Genomic DNA, 16157 nt, shown 5'->3' with positions numbered 1-16157 from the left:
ACCACAATGACACAAGGGGTGGCATCAATCATGTGGATATGGCACTGATGTTTTCTACCCTCTCATGCACAAACAACAGAAAAAATATTATAAGAAAAGTGCACAAAGAAACATGCTTGTATTGTCCTAATTTTAAATGTAGAGCTGTGCGTTGGGGACTGTAACATGAAGGACATGAACTAAATCTGCATCAGTACAGCAGTTGGCATTAGACATACATTTTGGACTGCTTTAATGTTGATGGTTTTCTGTTACACATAATATATTTTTTTCTTGTCTATCATTTTTCTAGGGGATACATACATACATACATAAAAATATATATTGTAAGTGCCACTCAGGATGGACGGGCATCCCGACCAGGAGAGGGGATGGTTCCTTTCCAGACAGGATGCTCCTAGTAGACAGACAGGCATCCCAGTCAAAGGAAATAAAGGTGCTAGACCCGAAAGAGACTTCGCAGCTGTATAGATGGACATCCCAACCAGGAAAGAAGATTCCTTACGGGAAGCCCCAGGCAGTTGGACAGTTGTCATTAGCTTCTGAGATCAGACAAGGTCGGGCACGTTCACACTGGTGTGTCTGTAAACTGGACAGTTGTCCCAACCAGATATATTTGTAGTACCTTCCCTGACCAGGATGAAAGAGAAGGACAGGGAACAACAACAACAACAACAACATTTATTTATATAGCACATTTTCACACAAAAAGTAGCTCAAAGTGCTTTACATAATGAAGAAAAGAAGAATAAAAGACAAATAAGAAATTAAAATAAGACAACATTAGTTAACATAGAAGGACTGTCTATTATGAATTGTTAATTCCCCCTGGACACTAGATGGAAGCGGCCCTGAATATATCGGTACCCGGTTGGAAACCAGCATGGAATGCTCAGAATTGTAGTCCAGTCCTGCTGGTGACTAAGTCAGTATGATCAAGGGGGGCTTGGGTATATATATATAGCCTGCAAAGTGGTATGTCTTTCATTTCCAAGGAACATCTGAGTACTGGGGCATTTTCCAAACAAAGATTTTTAGTGAAGCAGTATTTAGTTGTATGAAATTAAATCAAATGTGAAAAACTGGCTGTGCAAAAATTTGGGTACCCTTGTAATTTTGCTGATTTTAATGCATGTCACTGCTCAGTACTGATTACTTCCACCACCACATTGGCTGGATTAGCTCGTTAAGCCTTGAACTTCAAAGACAGGTGTGTCCAATCATGAGATATAAAGGTATTTAAGGTGGTCAATTGCAAGTTGTGCTTCCCTTTGACTCTCCTCTGAAGAGTGACAGCATGGGATCCTCAAAGCAACTCTCAAAAGATCTGAAAACAAACATTGTTCAATATCATGGTTTAGGGGAAGGCTACAAAAAGCTATCTCAGAGGTTTAAACTGTCAGTTTCAACTGTAAGAAATGGAATCAGGAAATGGAAGGCCACAGGCACAGTTGCTGTTAAACCCAGGTGTAGCAGGCCAAGAAAAATACAGGAGCGGCATATGCGTAGGATTGTCAGAATGGTTACAGACAACCCACAGATCACCTCCAAAGACCTGCAAGAACATCTTGCTGCAGATGGTGTATCTGTACATCGTTCTACAAATCAGCGCAATTTGCAGAAAGAACATCTGTATGGCAGGGTGATGAGAAAGAAGCCCTTTCTGCACTCACGCCACAAACAGAGTCGCTTGTTGTATGCAAATGCTCATTTAGACAAGCCAGATTCATTCTGGAACAAAGTGCTTTGGACTGATGGCACAAAAATGGAGTTATTTGGTCATAACAAAAAGTGCTTTGATTGGCGGAAGAAGAACACCGCATTCCAAAAAAAAAACACCTGCTACCTACTGTCAAATTTGGTGGAGGTTCCATCATGCTGTGGGGCTGTGTGGCTAGTTCAGGGACTGGGGCCCTTGTTAAAGTCGAGGGTCAGATGAATTCAACCCAATATCAACAAATTCTTCAGGATAATGTTCAAGCATCAATCACAAAGTTGAAGTTACTCAGGGGTTGGATATTTCAACTAGACAATGACCCAAAACACAGTTCAAAATCTACAAAGGCATTCATGCAGAGGGAGAAGTACAATGTTATGGAATGGCCTGGGATGATTTGAAGCAGGCTGTCCATGCTCGGCAGCCATCAAATTTAACTGAAATGGAGAGATTTTGTATGGAAGAATGGTCAAAATACCTCCATCCAGAATCCAGACACTCATCAAAGGCTATAGGAACCATCTAGAGGTTGTTACTGTTATATTTGAAAAGGAGGCTCAACTAAGTATTGATGGAATATCTCTGTTGGAGTGCCCAAATTTATGCACTTGTCTAATTTTGTTATGATGCATAGTGCATATTTTCTGTTAATCCAATAAACTTAATGTCACTGCTAAAATACTACTGTTTCCATAAGGCATGTCACATATTAAAAGGAAGTTGCTACTTTGAAAGCTCAGCCAATGAAAAACAAAAATCCAAAGAATTAAGAGGGGTTCCCAACTTTTTCATATGACTGTGTATATATATATATATATATATATATATATATATATATATATATATATATATATATATATATATTGTGAGATATGCCCGGACACCACTAGACAGTGACCACGTCTTTATAAAAGCACACACGTTTATTATTCAATAAACACAGTCATGCAGAGCACACAGTGCTCCCAGCACCAATCACCCCTAATACCAGCCTTTCTCTCACTGTCCGTGGGCCGCCTTTCCTCTCTCCACGGGATCTTCGATCTGCTCCCACTCCCGACTCTAGCTCCCTGATTGTAGGGAGGTGGCCCCTTTTATTTCCACCCGGATGTGCTCCAGGTGCCTGATGACGTCCTTCCGGCAGCACTTCCTGGTGTGGTGGAAGTGCTGTTCTTGCACCCAGAAGCACTCAGGGTGTCCCTGGAAGGATCTTCCTCCATCTTCCCGGGTGTGGCGGAAGTGAATGTTTCCCGGGCTCTCTGAATTTTGGGGCGCCCTCTGGCGGTGGCCACGGGCCCCAATAGGCTTGAGTCTCTTTGCTCCTCTCCCGTGGTCCCCTCAAGATCCAGGGCAGTTGCCCCCTCATGGCCAGGGGGATGTATAAGCCACCTCCCGGTCCTTCCAGGCATCCTGGCTGGGTCTGTCCCCCAGCCTCCTGCGACAATATATATATATATATATATATATATATATATATATATATATATATATATATATATATATATATAGTACATACACCACATATTTGAGGTTTTCTGGTTCCTTTTAGATTGTTCACTTGCTCGAATCTCATATATCATAATAACACTCTTTGACAAGGCAGGCCTATTAAGATGCACTGAGCAGCTGTCTGACAACTGTGGCTGAAGATTGCCGACTCTCTGCAGTACTGAGGGGGTGGAAGAGGTGAACATTTTCGTACATAGTTTGTGCGCAAGACCATTGTTGTCCAGGACATTGCTCCCACCACCAAGGCCAGCTGCCACCTCTCTTACACACCAGTCTGCTGAAGTGCCCGAGGAGTTAAGAAATGTGGGAGCCTTTCCTTCTGCTGCCTTGCAGGTGCCAAAGAGATTCCTTTAAAAAAGGAAAAGTTGTGCACCCGCATTCCTTCTTTTTTGCATGTCAGGAAGGCCTGGGCAGTTCCCAGGACCGCAGCAGGAGACTTTTGATGGCTTGTTAGGCACTAATCACCACGACAACATCAGGCTCACGGAAAGGGCCCTCTCAGCAAGCCCTATTGAACCTGAGTGGCTGAAGAAAAAGAAGAGGGAAGTGGTGGGGGTGGCGGTTGAAGGGCGGGAAGCGGCAGTAGGTAATGAGAGGCGGTCTTGCCAAAGAAAGGGCCTTTTCATAGCAGTATTAGGCATGCTAGTCTGCAGAACGCTTTACATTTCCACGCACATGGAGATTCTCCCACATTTCCTGAACATACTGGGAAACAATAATGTAACATATCAGTGTTGGCAAGAGTGAGTGCCAAAAATCACCTCACTTTGTTTCATTTTAAACTGACACTTTGACACACTTTGCACAAAAGCTGATGCAGCAGCAGTGTCAGTTGAGAAATCATTATGTTTCGAGTTGGCATTTTGTTAGTCAGAGGTCCCCTCATTTTTTTTTTAATTAACACCTCCCCTCACCACCCTGACATTAAAACAACATCCCTCCACTTTGGCAGACTCACTCAGAACTGTAATCCACACAGTGTGGGAGATGATGCCAGCGCTGCTCTCAGACTGACCCACTTGGCACTCATAGGGAGCATCGTCCTCCAGCTTGGAATGCTCGATTTTTAGGTGAAATTCCCCTAGAATGAAAAAAAAGGTAATGTAAAAGACTTGAATGGAGTAATAAATGTAACTGAGTTATGTATAACAGCAAACGATAAATGACCCCCATATCTCACTGGTCTGAACATCCTTTATTTCTTTCTCTCTGAGAACTGGTTTGAAAGGAGCATTTGGCTATCAGGGTACACTGGGAGCCCAAACCCACACCTAAAGGCCCATGACAACAAAAAGAGCTACAAGTGGATGGAATAATAGTTTGTCATGATGGAATCTGGCCACCCATTTCTAAACCCCTCTATTCCAATGAATACTTCAGATGCACTGAGTTAATGGCAGATAACAGCTTATGAAGAGATGTGCACACTCACTTACAACGCAACAGTCACTTATGAAAGGGACACGTTACAGTCACCAGTTAGTCTAACAGACATGGGAGTGAATATATGCACTTCAATAAAAACTTGGAGACTTGGGAAGAATGAAAGGTGCAGCCTTCATGCAGAGAGCAAACAGTCCAGTGTCCTCGAGAAGAAGGGCAACAGTACTAACCGTGGCACCAGGGTGCTGACCTCAGAAGGATCTGTGCCACTGAACTGAAATCACTGATGGTGCCAGAGAGAGACAGAGTGAGACCTTGGAGGTCAGTGGAAGTCTTCACAGTCGTCAGTATACTGAGATCAGCTGTCACAAATGAGAGCATATAACCGTGAAGGGTGTAGTCAGCACATAAGAAGTTCTTAAAGCTTAGCAGAGACAACTGTGGCCTCTAGGAGGTGCTCTAGTCTGGCAGATTTGTCTTCACAGAGAGCCACCCCCAATGATGGAAATGATTCTGGGGCAGTGGCATAGAAGTCACTTCAGGATGGGGTTTAAAGGCTGTCCCTTACCAGGTGAAGTATGATATTAGACGTAACTAATGAGATGGCAAAAGGTTTCTTCATAAGGAAAAAGAAACATTGAAATGCGTAGCTTTTTAATCTGTTATCACAGATCCAGATGATTCAAAACTCTGCTGCAAGAGCCCTCAAGCACACCGCAACAGCGAGCACATAACAGCCATTATGCTTCACCTTCACTGGCTCCATGTGTCTTAAAGGACTGAATATGAACTTCTCTTAATCACTTACAGAGCTTAAAATGGCTTTGCACCAGATTACACCAGTAACATGCTCCATCACTTTGCTCCTGTTTGCCCACTGAGGTCCACTGATTCTGCTGATCTGTGCCCCTCACTAACCTGCGCCCAGGCCTTGGAATGACCTCCCTCAATTAATGGGATCAGCTGACACAATGCAGTCTTTAAAAAACAACTAAAAACTCATTTGTCCTGGAAGGCATTGAGCTGACCCTGACAATCTGACCCTTCTGTCAGTTTACTCTCTCTGTCCAGACGCTCAGGGTGATGTGCATTTCTATCACAAATTATGTTATTTGTTCAGGGTTTACTTGTAGCATTTTGTATATTTTGTATTTTAATTCTGGTTTAATGTATCTTACTCTAACTTAAAGCTTTGTGTTTCCTGTATTTATCGTTATTTAGTGTTTATTGCAGATATTATTTTTATTGAATGTTGTATATGCCCTGTTGTTCATTGTGAATTTATGTGAAGTGCTTTGAAAATAGGAAAGGTGCTATGTAAATAAAATGAATTATTATTATTGTTCTTTTTGTTGGATTTTATAGATTTTATTGAAATCAAATAACATTCCATACAAATAAGTCAAGTTTTACAAAACTATGTTTGAAACAAATGAACCCCCACCTATTATTATTATTATTATTATTATTATTATTATTATTATTATTATTATTATTATTATTATTGTATGAGAGGTTGGACACTAAGGAGGGAGAAAAGGACCTGTACTGATTGGCTAGACAGAGGGACTGAGCTGGGAAAAATGTGCAGCAGGTTTGGGTGATAGAGGAAAAAGATGGAAACGTACTCACAAGCGAGAAGAGTGTATTGAAAGAGTACTTTGAAAGGCTGATAAAAGAAGAGAACAAGAGAGAGAAGAGGTTGGATGATGTGGAGATAGTGAATCAGGAAGTGCAACAGATTAGCAAGTAGGAAGTAAGGACAGCTATGAAGAGGATGAAAAATGAAAAGACCGTTGGTCCAGATGACATACCTGTGGAAGCATGGAGGTGTTTAGGAGAGATGGCAGAGGAGTTTTTAACCAGATTGTTTAATGGAATGGCCGAGCGGGTGTGGGTATACTTATTGCCCCCCGACTTGGAGCCTGTACATTGGGGTTTACCCCAGTAGACGAGAGGGTAGCCTCCCTCCACCTTCGGGTGGGGGGACGGGTCCTAACTGTTGTTTGTGCATATGCGCCGAACAGCAGTTCGGAGTACCCACCCTTTTTGGTTCCCTGGAGGGTGTGCTAGAGGGCATACCATCTGGGGACTCCCTCGTACTGCTGGGAGACTTCAATGCTCACGTGGGCAATGACAGTGAGACCTGGAAGGGCGTGATTGGGAGGAAGAGCCCCCCCGATCTGAACCCGAGTGGTGTTTTGTTATTGGACTTCTGTGCTCGTCATGGATTGTCCAGAACGAACACCATGTTCAAGCAAAGGGGTGTTCATATGTGCACTTCTCACCAGTACACCCTAGGCCTGAGTTCGATGATCGACTTTGTGGTCGTGTCGTCGGACTTGCGGCCACATGTCTTGGACACTCGGGTGAAGAGAGGGGCGGAGCTATCAACTGATCACCACCTGGTGGTGAGTTGGCTTCGATGGTGGGGGAGGATGCCGGTCAGGCCTGGTAGGCCCAAACGTGTTGTGAGGGTCTGCTGGGAACGTCTGGCAGAGCCCCCCTGTCAGAAGTAGCTTCAACTCCCACCTCCGGCAGAACTTTGACCATGTCCCGAGGGAGGTGGGGGACATTGAGTCCGAATGGGCCATGTTCCGTGCCTCTATTGTGGAGGCGGCTGACCGGAGCTGTGGCCGTAAGGTGGTCGGTGCCTGTCGTGGCGGCAATCCCCGAACCCGTTGGTGGACACCGGCGGTGAGGGATGCCATCAAGCTGAAGAAGGAATCTTACTGGTCCCTTTTGTCCTGTGGGACTCTGGAGGCAGCTAATAGGTACCGGCAGGCCAAGCGGAATGCAGCTTCGGTGGTTGCTGAGGCAAAAACTCGGGCATGGGATGAGTTTGGGGAGGCCATGGAGAACGACTTTCGGACGGCTTTGAGGAGATTCTGGTCCACCATCCGGCGTCTCAGGAGGGGGAAGCAGTGCATTGTTAACACTGTATATGGTGGGGATGGTGCGCTGCTGACCTCGACTCGGGACGTTGTGGGTCGGTGGGGGGAGTACTTCGAAGACCTTCTTAATCCCAATAACATGCCTTCCAATGAGGAAGCAGAGCCTGGGGACTCGGAGGTGGGCTCCCCCATCTCTGGGACTGAGGTCACCGAGGTGGTCAAACAACTCCTTGGTGGCAGGGCCCCGGGGGTGGATAAGATACGCCCGGAGTTCCTAAAGGCTCTGGATGTTGTAGGGTTGTCTTGGTTGACACGTCTCTACAACATTGCATGGTCATCAGGGACAGTGCCTCTGGATTGGCAGACCAGGGTGGTGGTCCCCCTCTTTAAGAAGGGGGACCGGAGGGTGTGTTCCAACTACAGAGGGATCACACTCCTCAGCCTCCCTGGAAAAGTCTATTCGGGGGTTCTGGAGAGGAGGGTCCGTCGGATAGTCGAGCCTCAGATTCAGGAGGAACAGTGTGGTTTTCGTCCTGGTCGCGAAACAGTGGACCAGCTCTACACCCTTAGCAAGGTCCTGGAGGGTGCATGGGAGTTTGCCCAACCAGTCTACATGTGTTTTGTGGACTTGGAAAAGGCGTTCGACCGTGTCCCTCGGGGAATCCTGTGGGGGGTGCTCCGGGAGTATGGAGTACCGGACCCCCTGATAAGGGTGGTTCTGTCCCTGTACAACCAGTGTCAGAGCTTGGTCCGCATTGCCGGCAGTAAGTCGAACCCGTTTCCAGTGAGAGTTGGACTCCGCCAGGGCTGCCATTGTCACCGATTCTGTTCATAACTTTTATGGACAGAATTTCTAGGCGCAGCCAGGGTGTTGAGGGGGTCCGGTTTGGTGGACTCAGGATTGGGTCACTGCTTTTTGCAGATGATGTTGTCCTGTTTGCTTCATCAGGCCGTGATCTTCAGCTCTCTCTGGATCGGTTCGCAGCTGAGTGTGAAGCGGCTGGGATGGGAATCAGCACCTCCAAATCCGAGACCATGGTCCTCAGCCGGAAAAGGGTGGAGTGCCCTCTCAGGGTTGGGAGCGAGATCCTGCCTCAAGTGGAGGAGTTCAAGTATCTTGGGGTCTTGTTCACGAGTGAGGGAAGAATGGAGCGTGAGATCGACAGGCGGATCGGTGCGGCGTCCGCAGTGATGCGGGCTCTGCATCGGTCTGTCGTGGTGAAAAAGGAGCTGAGCCATAAGGCAAAGCTCTCAATTTACCAGTCGATCTATGTTCCTACCCTCACCTATGGTCATGAGCTATGGGTAGTGACCGAAAGAACGAGATCGCGAATACAAGCGGCCGAAATGAGTTTCCTCCGCAGGGTGTCTGGGCTCTCCCCTTAAAGATAGGGTGAGAAGCTCAGTCATCCGGGAGGGGCTCAGAGTAGAGCCGCTGCTCCTCCGCATCGAGAGGAGTCAGATGAGGTGGCTCGGGTATCTGATCAGGATGCCTCCTGGACGCCTCCCTGGTGAGGTGTTCCGGGCACGTCCAACCGGGAGGAGGCCCCGGGGAAGACCCAGGACACGCTGGAGGGACTATGTCTCCCGGCTGGCCTGGGAACGCCTCGGGATTCTCCCGGAAGAGCTAGAAGAAGTGGCCGGGGAGAGGGAAGTCTGGGCATCTCTGCTCAAGCTACTGCTCCCGCGACCCGACCTCGGATAAGCGGAAGAGGATGGATGGATGGATGGATGTTTAATGGAATCTTGGAAAGTGAGAGGATGCCTGAGGAATGGAGAAGAAGTGTACTTATATTTAAGAATAAGGGGAATTTGCAGGACTGTAATAACTACAGGGGGATAAAATTGATGAGCCACAGCTTGAAAATATGTGAAAGAGTAGTGGAAGCTAGGTTAAGAAGTGAAGTGATGATTAGTGAGCAGCAATATGGTTTCAGCCCAAGAAAGAGCACCACAGATGCGATGTTTACTCTGAGGATGTTGATGGAGAAGTTTAGAGAAGGCCAGAACGAGTTGCATTTTGTCTTTGTGGACCTGGTGAAAGCATATGACAGGGTGCCTCAAGAGGAGTTGTGGTATTGTATGAGGAAGTTGGGAGTGGCAGAGAAGTATGTAAGAGTTGTACAGGATATGTATGAGGGAAGTGTGACAGTGGTAAGGTCTGCGGTAGAGTGACGGATGCATTCAAGGTGGAGGTGGGATTACATCAGAGATCGGCTCTGAGCCCTTTCTTATTTGCAATGGTGATGGACAGGTTGACAGACGAGATTAGACAGGAGTCCCCGTGGACTATGATGTTTGCTGATGACATTGTGATCTGTCGTAATAGTAGAAAACAGGTTGAGGAGACCCTGGAGAGGTAGAGATGTGCTCTAGAGAAGAAAGGAATGAAGGTCAGTAGGAATGCAGGGAGTAGAGTTGGCGAAGGTGGATGAGTTTAACTACTTGGGATCAACAGTACAGAGTAATGGGGATTGTGGAAGAGAGGTGAAAAAGAGATTGTAGGCAGGGTGGAATGGATGGAGAAGAGTGTCAGGAATAATTTGTGACAGACTGGTATCAGCAAGAGTAAAAGGGAAGGTCTATAGGATGGTAGTGAGACCAGCTACGATATATGGGATGGAGACGGTGGCATTGACCAGAAAGCAGGAGACAGAGCTGGAGGTAGAAGAGTTAAAAATGCTAAGATTTGCATTGGGTGTGACGAGGATGGATAGGATTAGAAATGAGTACATTAGAGGGTCAGCTCAAGTTGGACGGTTGGGAGACAAAGTCAGAGAGGCGAGATTGCGTTGGTTTGGACATGTGCAGAGTATAGATAGATAGATAGATAGATAGATAGATAGATAGATAGATAGATAGATAGATAGATAGATAGATAGATAGATAGATAGATAGATAGATAGATAGATAGATAGATAGATAGATAGATAGATAGATAGATAGATAGATGCTGGGTATATTGGGAGAAGGATGCTAAGGATAGAGCTGCCAGGGAAGAGGAAAAGAGGAAGGCCTAAGCGAAGGTTTATGGATGTGGTGAGAAAGGACATGCAGGTGATGGGTGTGACAGAACAAGATGCAGAGGACAGAAAGATATGGAAGAAGATGATCCGCTGTGGTAACCCCTAATGGGAGCAGCTGAAAGAAGAAGATTATTATATGCAGCAGCTATCAAAATTCTACATGCACCTATGGAAATACATTTTATTTAAACACTATTAGTGACAAGATCTTAATAACCGTGAAAAAAAAAGGTTTGCCATTTTTTGCCCTTGTTTCAGCATTTACATCTACAAATGCTAATAATTTCAAACTTGAAAGATTTTATTATGCACTGTATAAAGAAAAACAACATAGAGGGATAAACTAAAACAAGCAAGAAGATAAAGGGCTTGCTACCAGTAGTATTTTTGAGGGAGGTAAGTGAGGAAGCCACCCTGACAGATGCTTAAGTCGAAGACCGATGCAGAAAGGCGAAAGAGACTACTGAGACCAATTTGTCTTTCTGTTTCCTTTAGTTAAAGTCATATTCTTCCTGTACTCTGTCCACCATTGTGTATTTTGACAATAAACACGCCACGCATTGCTACATGCAAGGTTACTGAACAGCTAGTCATAGTAACAGTACAATACAATTCTCTTATCCTTACATCGACCTTGAATAATTCGAGAGACTCTCTTGCCTGTATCTCCATTCAGCATCCCTTCCAGGGCAGGTTAAGGATGCCCTCCCATCACCAGCAGATAACTGGCTCTGACTCTGTTTCATTCTAAGTATGCTTCCTGCCTTTTGTGTGTGTGTGTCTTATTTTGGTATTTTCTTACTGTCGCTATTCTGAGGAGAACAGGCATGCGCTAATTTCTTTGGACTGTGCAAACATGACAGTAAACTTCAGCTTGAACTTGAACCATTTGTGTTATCTGAGCCCTAGCTGGGAGTTAAGCCAATACTAAAATGCATTAATGAAAAATAAAAACATTGCAGCATGTCTCAGTTCTGCGTGTATTTTTGCAAGTTTTTTTTTTTTTTTAATTTTGATGACCATCAATATTCAGATATTTTTAAATAGCTTATTGTAAATTCAACAAGATGATGTGTGTGTACGTCTTGTGGACACTGACCTTCAGCTCTGTTATTTCAAGGATTATTAAAGGTGCAGACATCCAGGTGCTCTAATGTGACTAAGCAGCTAAAGGGCCTGACTGTGGTATTAATCCCACCGCTGACTCAGAACAGGACCCTCATTTAGACCCTGAACCTGGCTTATGCTCCAGTTAATGCAGGATGTGAAATGTAGATCTAAAGTTCTTTTAACAAGATACTGACTATGAAACATTCTTTATAAAATAATTGTTATGCATTAAATTTTAGTCCTGCAAGTATGAATAGCTGTGGTGGGTTGGCACCCTGCCCGGGATTGTTTCCTGCCTTGTGCCCTGTGTTGGCTGGGATTGGCTCCAGCAGACCCCCGTGACCCTGTGTTCGGATTCAGCGGGTTGGAAAATGGATGGAAGTATGAATAGTATGATAAGCAGAATGATGGTGTACACAGCACCTATTGAATTGCTCGTATCTTCTGACGGACTGAGCTCCTATCTCGGGGTCTGCTGTTTCCTAATGCTCATGGTTACCAGAGGTGGGTGTTGGCATCCACTTACAGAAGTTTCTAAGTATGTGTGAAGGTCACAAATGCAAAATTCACCTTTGTTGCTTTCTCCCGTCATGCTGTAGCGTGGAAACCCAGGCATGCTGCGATCAGGACCAAGTAACAAGCCATCCTTCACCCACTGGACAGCCCCAGAGAGACTCTCCACCTCGCATTGCAGAATGGCTTCACCTCCATCTACCACGGTGACATTGTCAGGCTGTACCCGGAAGGCTTGCTGCAGTGCTCTCATCCCTGCAGTTTCAAAAGACAAAAAACACAATATGGGAAAATGTTAAATGTGCCAGCCTTTCATGGGATTGAGCTCGTGTACAATGCTCTGCCTTGGACAGAGGCAGGTTAACTTACTCATTACGGACCACAGCGTGAGGCAGATTCAGGGATTGAAATGGCAGTCTGTTGGTTTCAAGCACAATGCTTTAACTGTTACACATAGTGCCCATCTTAGGCTCTTTTTGCTTCATCACACATTTAAACAATTTGCTTATGTCCTTATCATAAGCCATCTTCCCTTAACTTAAGACCAGTCCTGTTGCACTTTGAACTCGTCCTAATGTCTTAATCAAAGACCAAAGATTTCAACTCTGTATTTCTAGAAACAAATAAAACCTTTCTTATGAAACAGCCAATAAAGTATTTAGATAGGAGGTGTGCAATTGGTGTCAAACACCCCATGGTAATATAATGCATCTGTAATGTATCTCTAAGAATGGCATCATGTTACACGGCACTTCCTATAATATTCAAGTAGAGCCTTTATTGACATAACCTTATGAAAATCACAGTTATAGATCGTCACAGTGTGCACTGACTGTCATAGTTTGTGTAGCGTGAAACATCCATTGACTCAGTCATAGCAGTTTTAATACCCCTGTGAAATAATCAGCCTTGACAAGCACAAAAAGGATTGGGGCAAAAACAAATCTAGGATTACAACCAGGAAACTCGATGATGGCATGAAACCAAAATGAGCCTAAAAACCTTTTTTTTAAGAAAGATTTGCTATTCAATGGTTAGATATTTATATATAAATATAAATAATAGCTGCAAAATGGTGGTATCCACAAAAAAAAAAACAAAATGGTGCCTAGGACATCACTATTTTAAATACATTTTGAAGACAATAAAGTTTGCAGGATTTAACCATGGTCAGAGTGCAGCTTCAGTGTTCACAAAGCCCTGCCTTTGTGAGCTCTCCCAGCATCCTTTAATGTCCTGTCCACCATGTATAGCATGCATCATCTTCCAGCCTCTGGAGAACTCAGTGACGTCCTGTTTGAATAATGGTCTAGACCAGGGGTGTCCTAGTCGGCCGCAGTGGCTGCAGGTTTTCATTCTAACCCTCTTCCTAATCAGCGAGCAGTTTTCACTGCTAATTAACTCCTTTTCCATTCTTTTTACTAGCCCTGTTTTTAAGGATTCAGTCCTTGCAATTGATTCGTTTCTTCATTAAATGGCAGCCAAACAGAAATGAGATGTGAAAAAAGCCAACAGATGACCACCTAAATTGAAACGTCAAACTCCAGCCAATTTCAGTCCAACCAGTTTCTTAATGAGAAGCCAAATCTCGCTGTTAACTAAAGCCATTATTGAATATCATGACTTGTTGCTGCTCTCATTCTGCCACAGCAGACTGTTGATTTTCTGTTTTTTCTAAGACTACCGTCAAGATGTTTTTGTGACCTCCGAGATCAACCTTACTGAGACCCTCACCTTTCTTTATGTTCAGATAATGTGGTTAGCTGGTGATGTGGCGACTCATTTTGTGTCTCATTATTGTTTGGCTCCTCATTAAAGAAAAAGAAAAACTAAGGGGTCTGAGTCACGCCAATTAAAACTAAGGCAAAACAAGTTAATCAGCAGCAAAAATGGCTCACTAATTAAGAAGCTGGTTAGAACCAGGACCGGAGATGGACACCCTGGTCTAGACCATGTCCTGGATGGCTTCTTGTCATACCTCCTAGGCAGATGTCCATACCAATTCCTGGACAGGATGAAGATACTCTTGGAATGTGCCTCACCGGTTCACTTTGGTAAACAATCTATTGTGAGATGTTGTATTCATACTGTCTGGTGTTACTATTGTACTACTGTCATGAACAAATGGAAGATATGGAATCACAATATCATCATACTGTTTTGAATATAAATTTAGTATAACTGGTAAGTCTGTTGTCCTCCCACATTCTCCCAGTATGAATGGCTGTGGGTGATTGAGTGATTGTGCCCTGCCTCACACTGGTAGCCGATCTTTGGTTTCTCCTTAATTTTGTTTGTATATTGGACTGTTTGATCTTAAGTACATTGTTGTACAAGGGTTTTGGGTACCTTGAAAGATGTTTTTAAATCAAATTTATTATTATTATTGTTATTGTATTATTGTTATTATTATTACTAATATTATTAAGGTTTGCTCCCTTCTTAAGTCTAATTCTTAAAGAACAGACATTGTCTCCGTTTGTCCTTGAATTGGTTATGCAGGTTAGAAAATTGGTGGATAGATAGACAGAAATATTTATGCAATGCTTGTTTGTTAAACCAATGCTTGCTTGTATTTCCCAGTATTCCGTTACCCACTACATCCCAAAGATGTGCATGTTAATCAGTGACTCCAAGTTGTCCTCACATGACAGTGTGAGGGTGTAAGGTGGCCTTGCAATTGACCAGCGTCCTGTCTAGGGTTTGGTTTCTGATAGGCCCTACCCTTTGAGACCCTGAATTAGCTTAAGAGGGCTTGGCAATGTTATTTATTGTATGTCCTTTCGACCACCTCCCTGCCCAAGATGTGTGAGTTAGAAAAATCCAAACTGACCTGGCATTGGTGAGAGCGGGAGTGTGTGTGCCTGACTAGAGAAATCTAAATTGTTAGTCCCAGACTTGCATTCAGTGCTACAGCACTGCAACCGCAAAGTAGTAGGACAGTTCAATGGTTATAGCTCCAAACATTGATACTTAAGGGGTGATTGCACCAGATAATGTAAGTGTTTACCCATTTGTATAAAATGATTAAGGAACCATCCTATAACCATTTCTGTCATGTAGGCAAATGGTTGAGAGGGAACACAATTTTTCTCCATTTTCCTATAAATGCAGTAATGAAGGTACAAAACTAGGCTTATATGCCCAGAAAAAGATTAACAGAGTCAATAACACACTCCAATAATACAAAATGCCTCAATTGTTTTACAAAATGACAAATAATTTGGCGCCAAATGATCAAATGCTTGCTGCTTCAAGACCTTCCACCTGCACAGGCTGGCCCTGCACCACGCCACCCCTAAGAGAAGCACAGAGTCTCAGATTGATGTCAATATTTAATCACCAGAGCTGACACTTCAGGCTGTATAAAATCTTTACCTTCACTCTGTCTCTTTGTAAAGATACCTGTCCTAACCAGAAGACACACCGGCTCGCTGGCTACATGTTAATCATATGTGGGACCTCTGCCTACACCTTTGTCCTGATTAGAGGTACAACATGTCTCCATCGGCCCTTTTCATGATTGCATTACCCCTAGGTGTCTTGTGGGTACTCTGCAATGAATTACCTTGCATGCAGCAGAGCAGCAGGATAGACCTACTGGCAATGAACAGAGCTGATCTCATCGTCCTCCCACTGCTGAGTATTCAGCACTGCGTGGGCAGATCTTCACAATCACTGCAGAAACAGAAAGAAAGAAAGAAGCCAAGAGATTAGTTCACTGATGCACTGCCACAGCCTGAGCTTGCTTCTCTTCTGCGTTCACATGAGATTAACAGTAGTCTCTTTCTAAGATTTATTGATTGCAGGTACAGTTCACTTAATCATAATGCTTCAAACATATGAAACTATTGGCAAAGCGGTTAGCACTGCCACATCACAGCTGCTGGAGACTTGGTTCAAGTCCTATTTAGATACTGTTTGTGTGGACTTTGCACATTCTCCCCATGTCAGTATGGGTTTCTATTAGAAAGACATTCGTCTTAGGAGAACTGATGACCTTAA

At 44.2% G+C, this 16157-nt stretch overlaps 1 protein-coding gene across 1 annotated transcript in view; it reads right to left on the bottom strand.

The window, feature by feature from the left end:
- The window catches only part of nphs1 (NPHS1 adhesion molecule, nephrin), a 163147-nt gene extending 147314 nt beyond the window's left edge, over positions 1–15833 (bottom strand). The window contains exons 1-3 of the mRNA XM_051920777.1: positions 15721–15833; positions 12210–12407; positions 4185–4307 (exon numbers count right to left, since the gene is read on the bottom strand). Of these exons, the coding sequence (XP_051776737.1) occupies positions 4185–4307; positions 12210–12407; positions 15721–15778 (379 nt within the window). The 5' untranslated portion in view covers positions 15779–15833. The remainder of the gene's footprint in view (positions 1–4184; positions 4308–12209; positions 12408–15720) is intronic.
- Between the last annotated feature and the right edge of the window lie 324 nt (positions 15834–16157).

This window comes from Erpetoichthys calabaricus, chromosome 17, assembly GCF_900747795.2.
Source record: "Erpetoichthys calabaricus chromosome 17, fErpCal1.3, whole genome shotgun sequence".
Lineage (NCBI taxonomy): Eukaryota > Metazoa > Chordata > Cladistia > Polypteriformes > Polypteridae > Erpetoichthys > Erpetoichthys calabaricus.
This window is presented reverse-complemented; position numbering and strand designations above follow the sequence as displayed.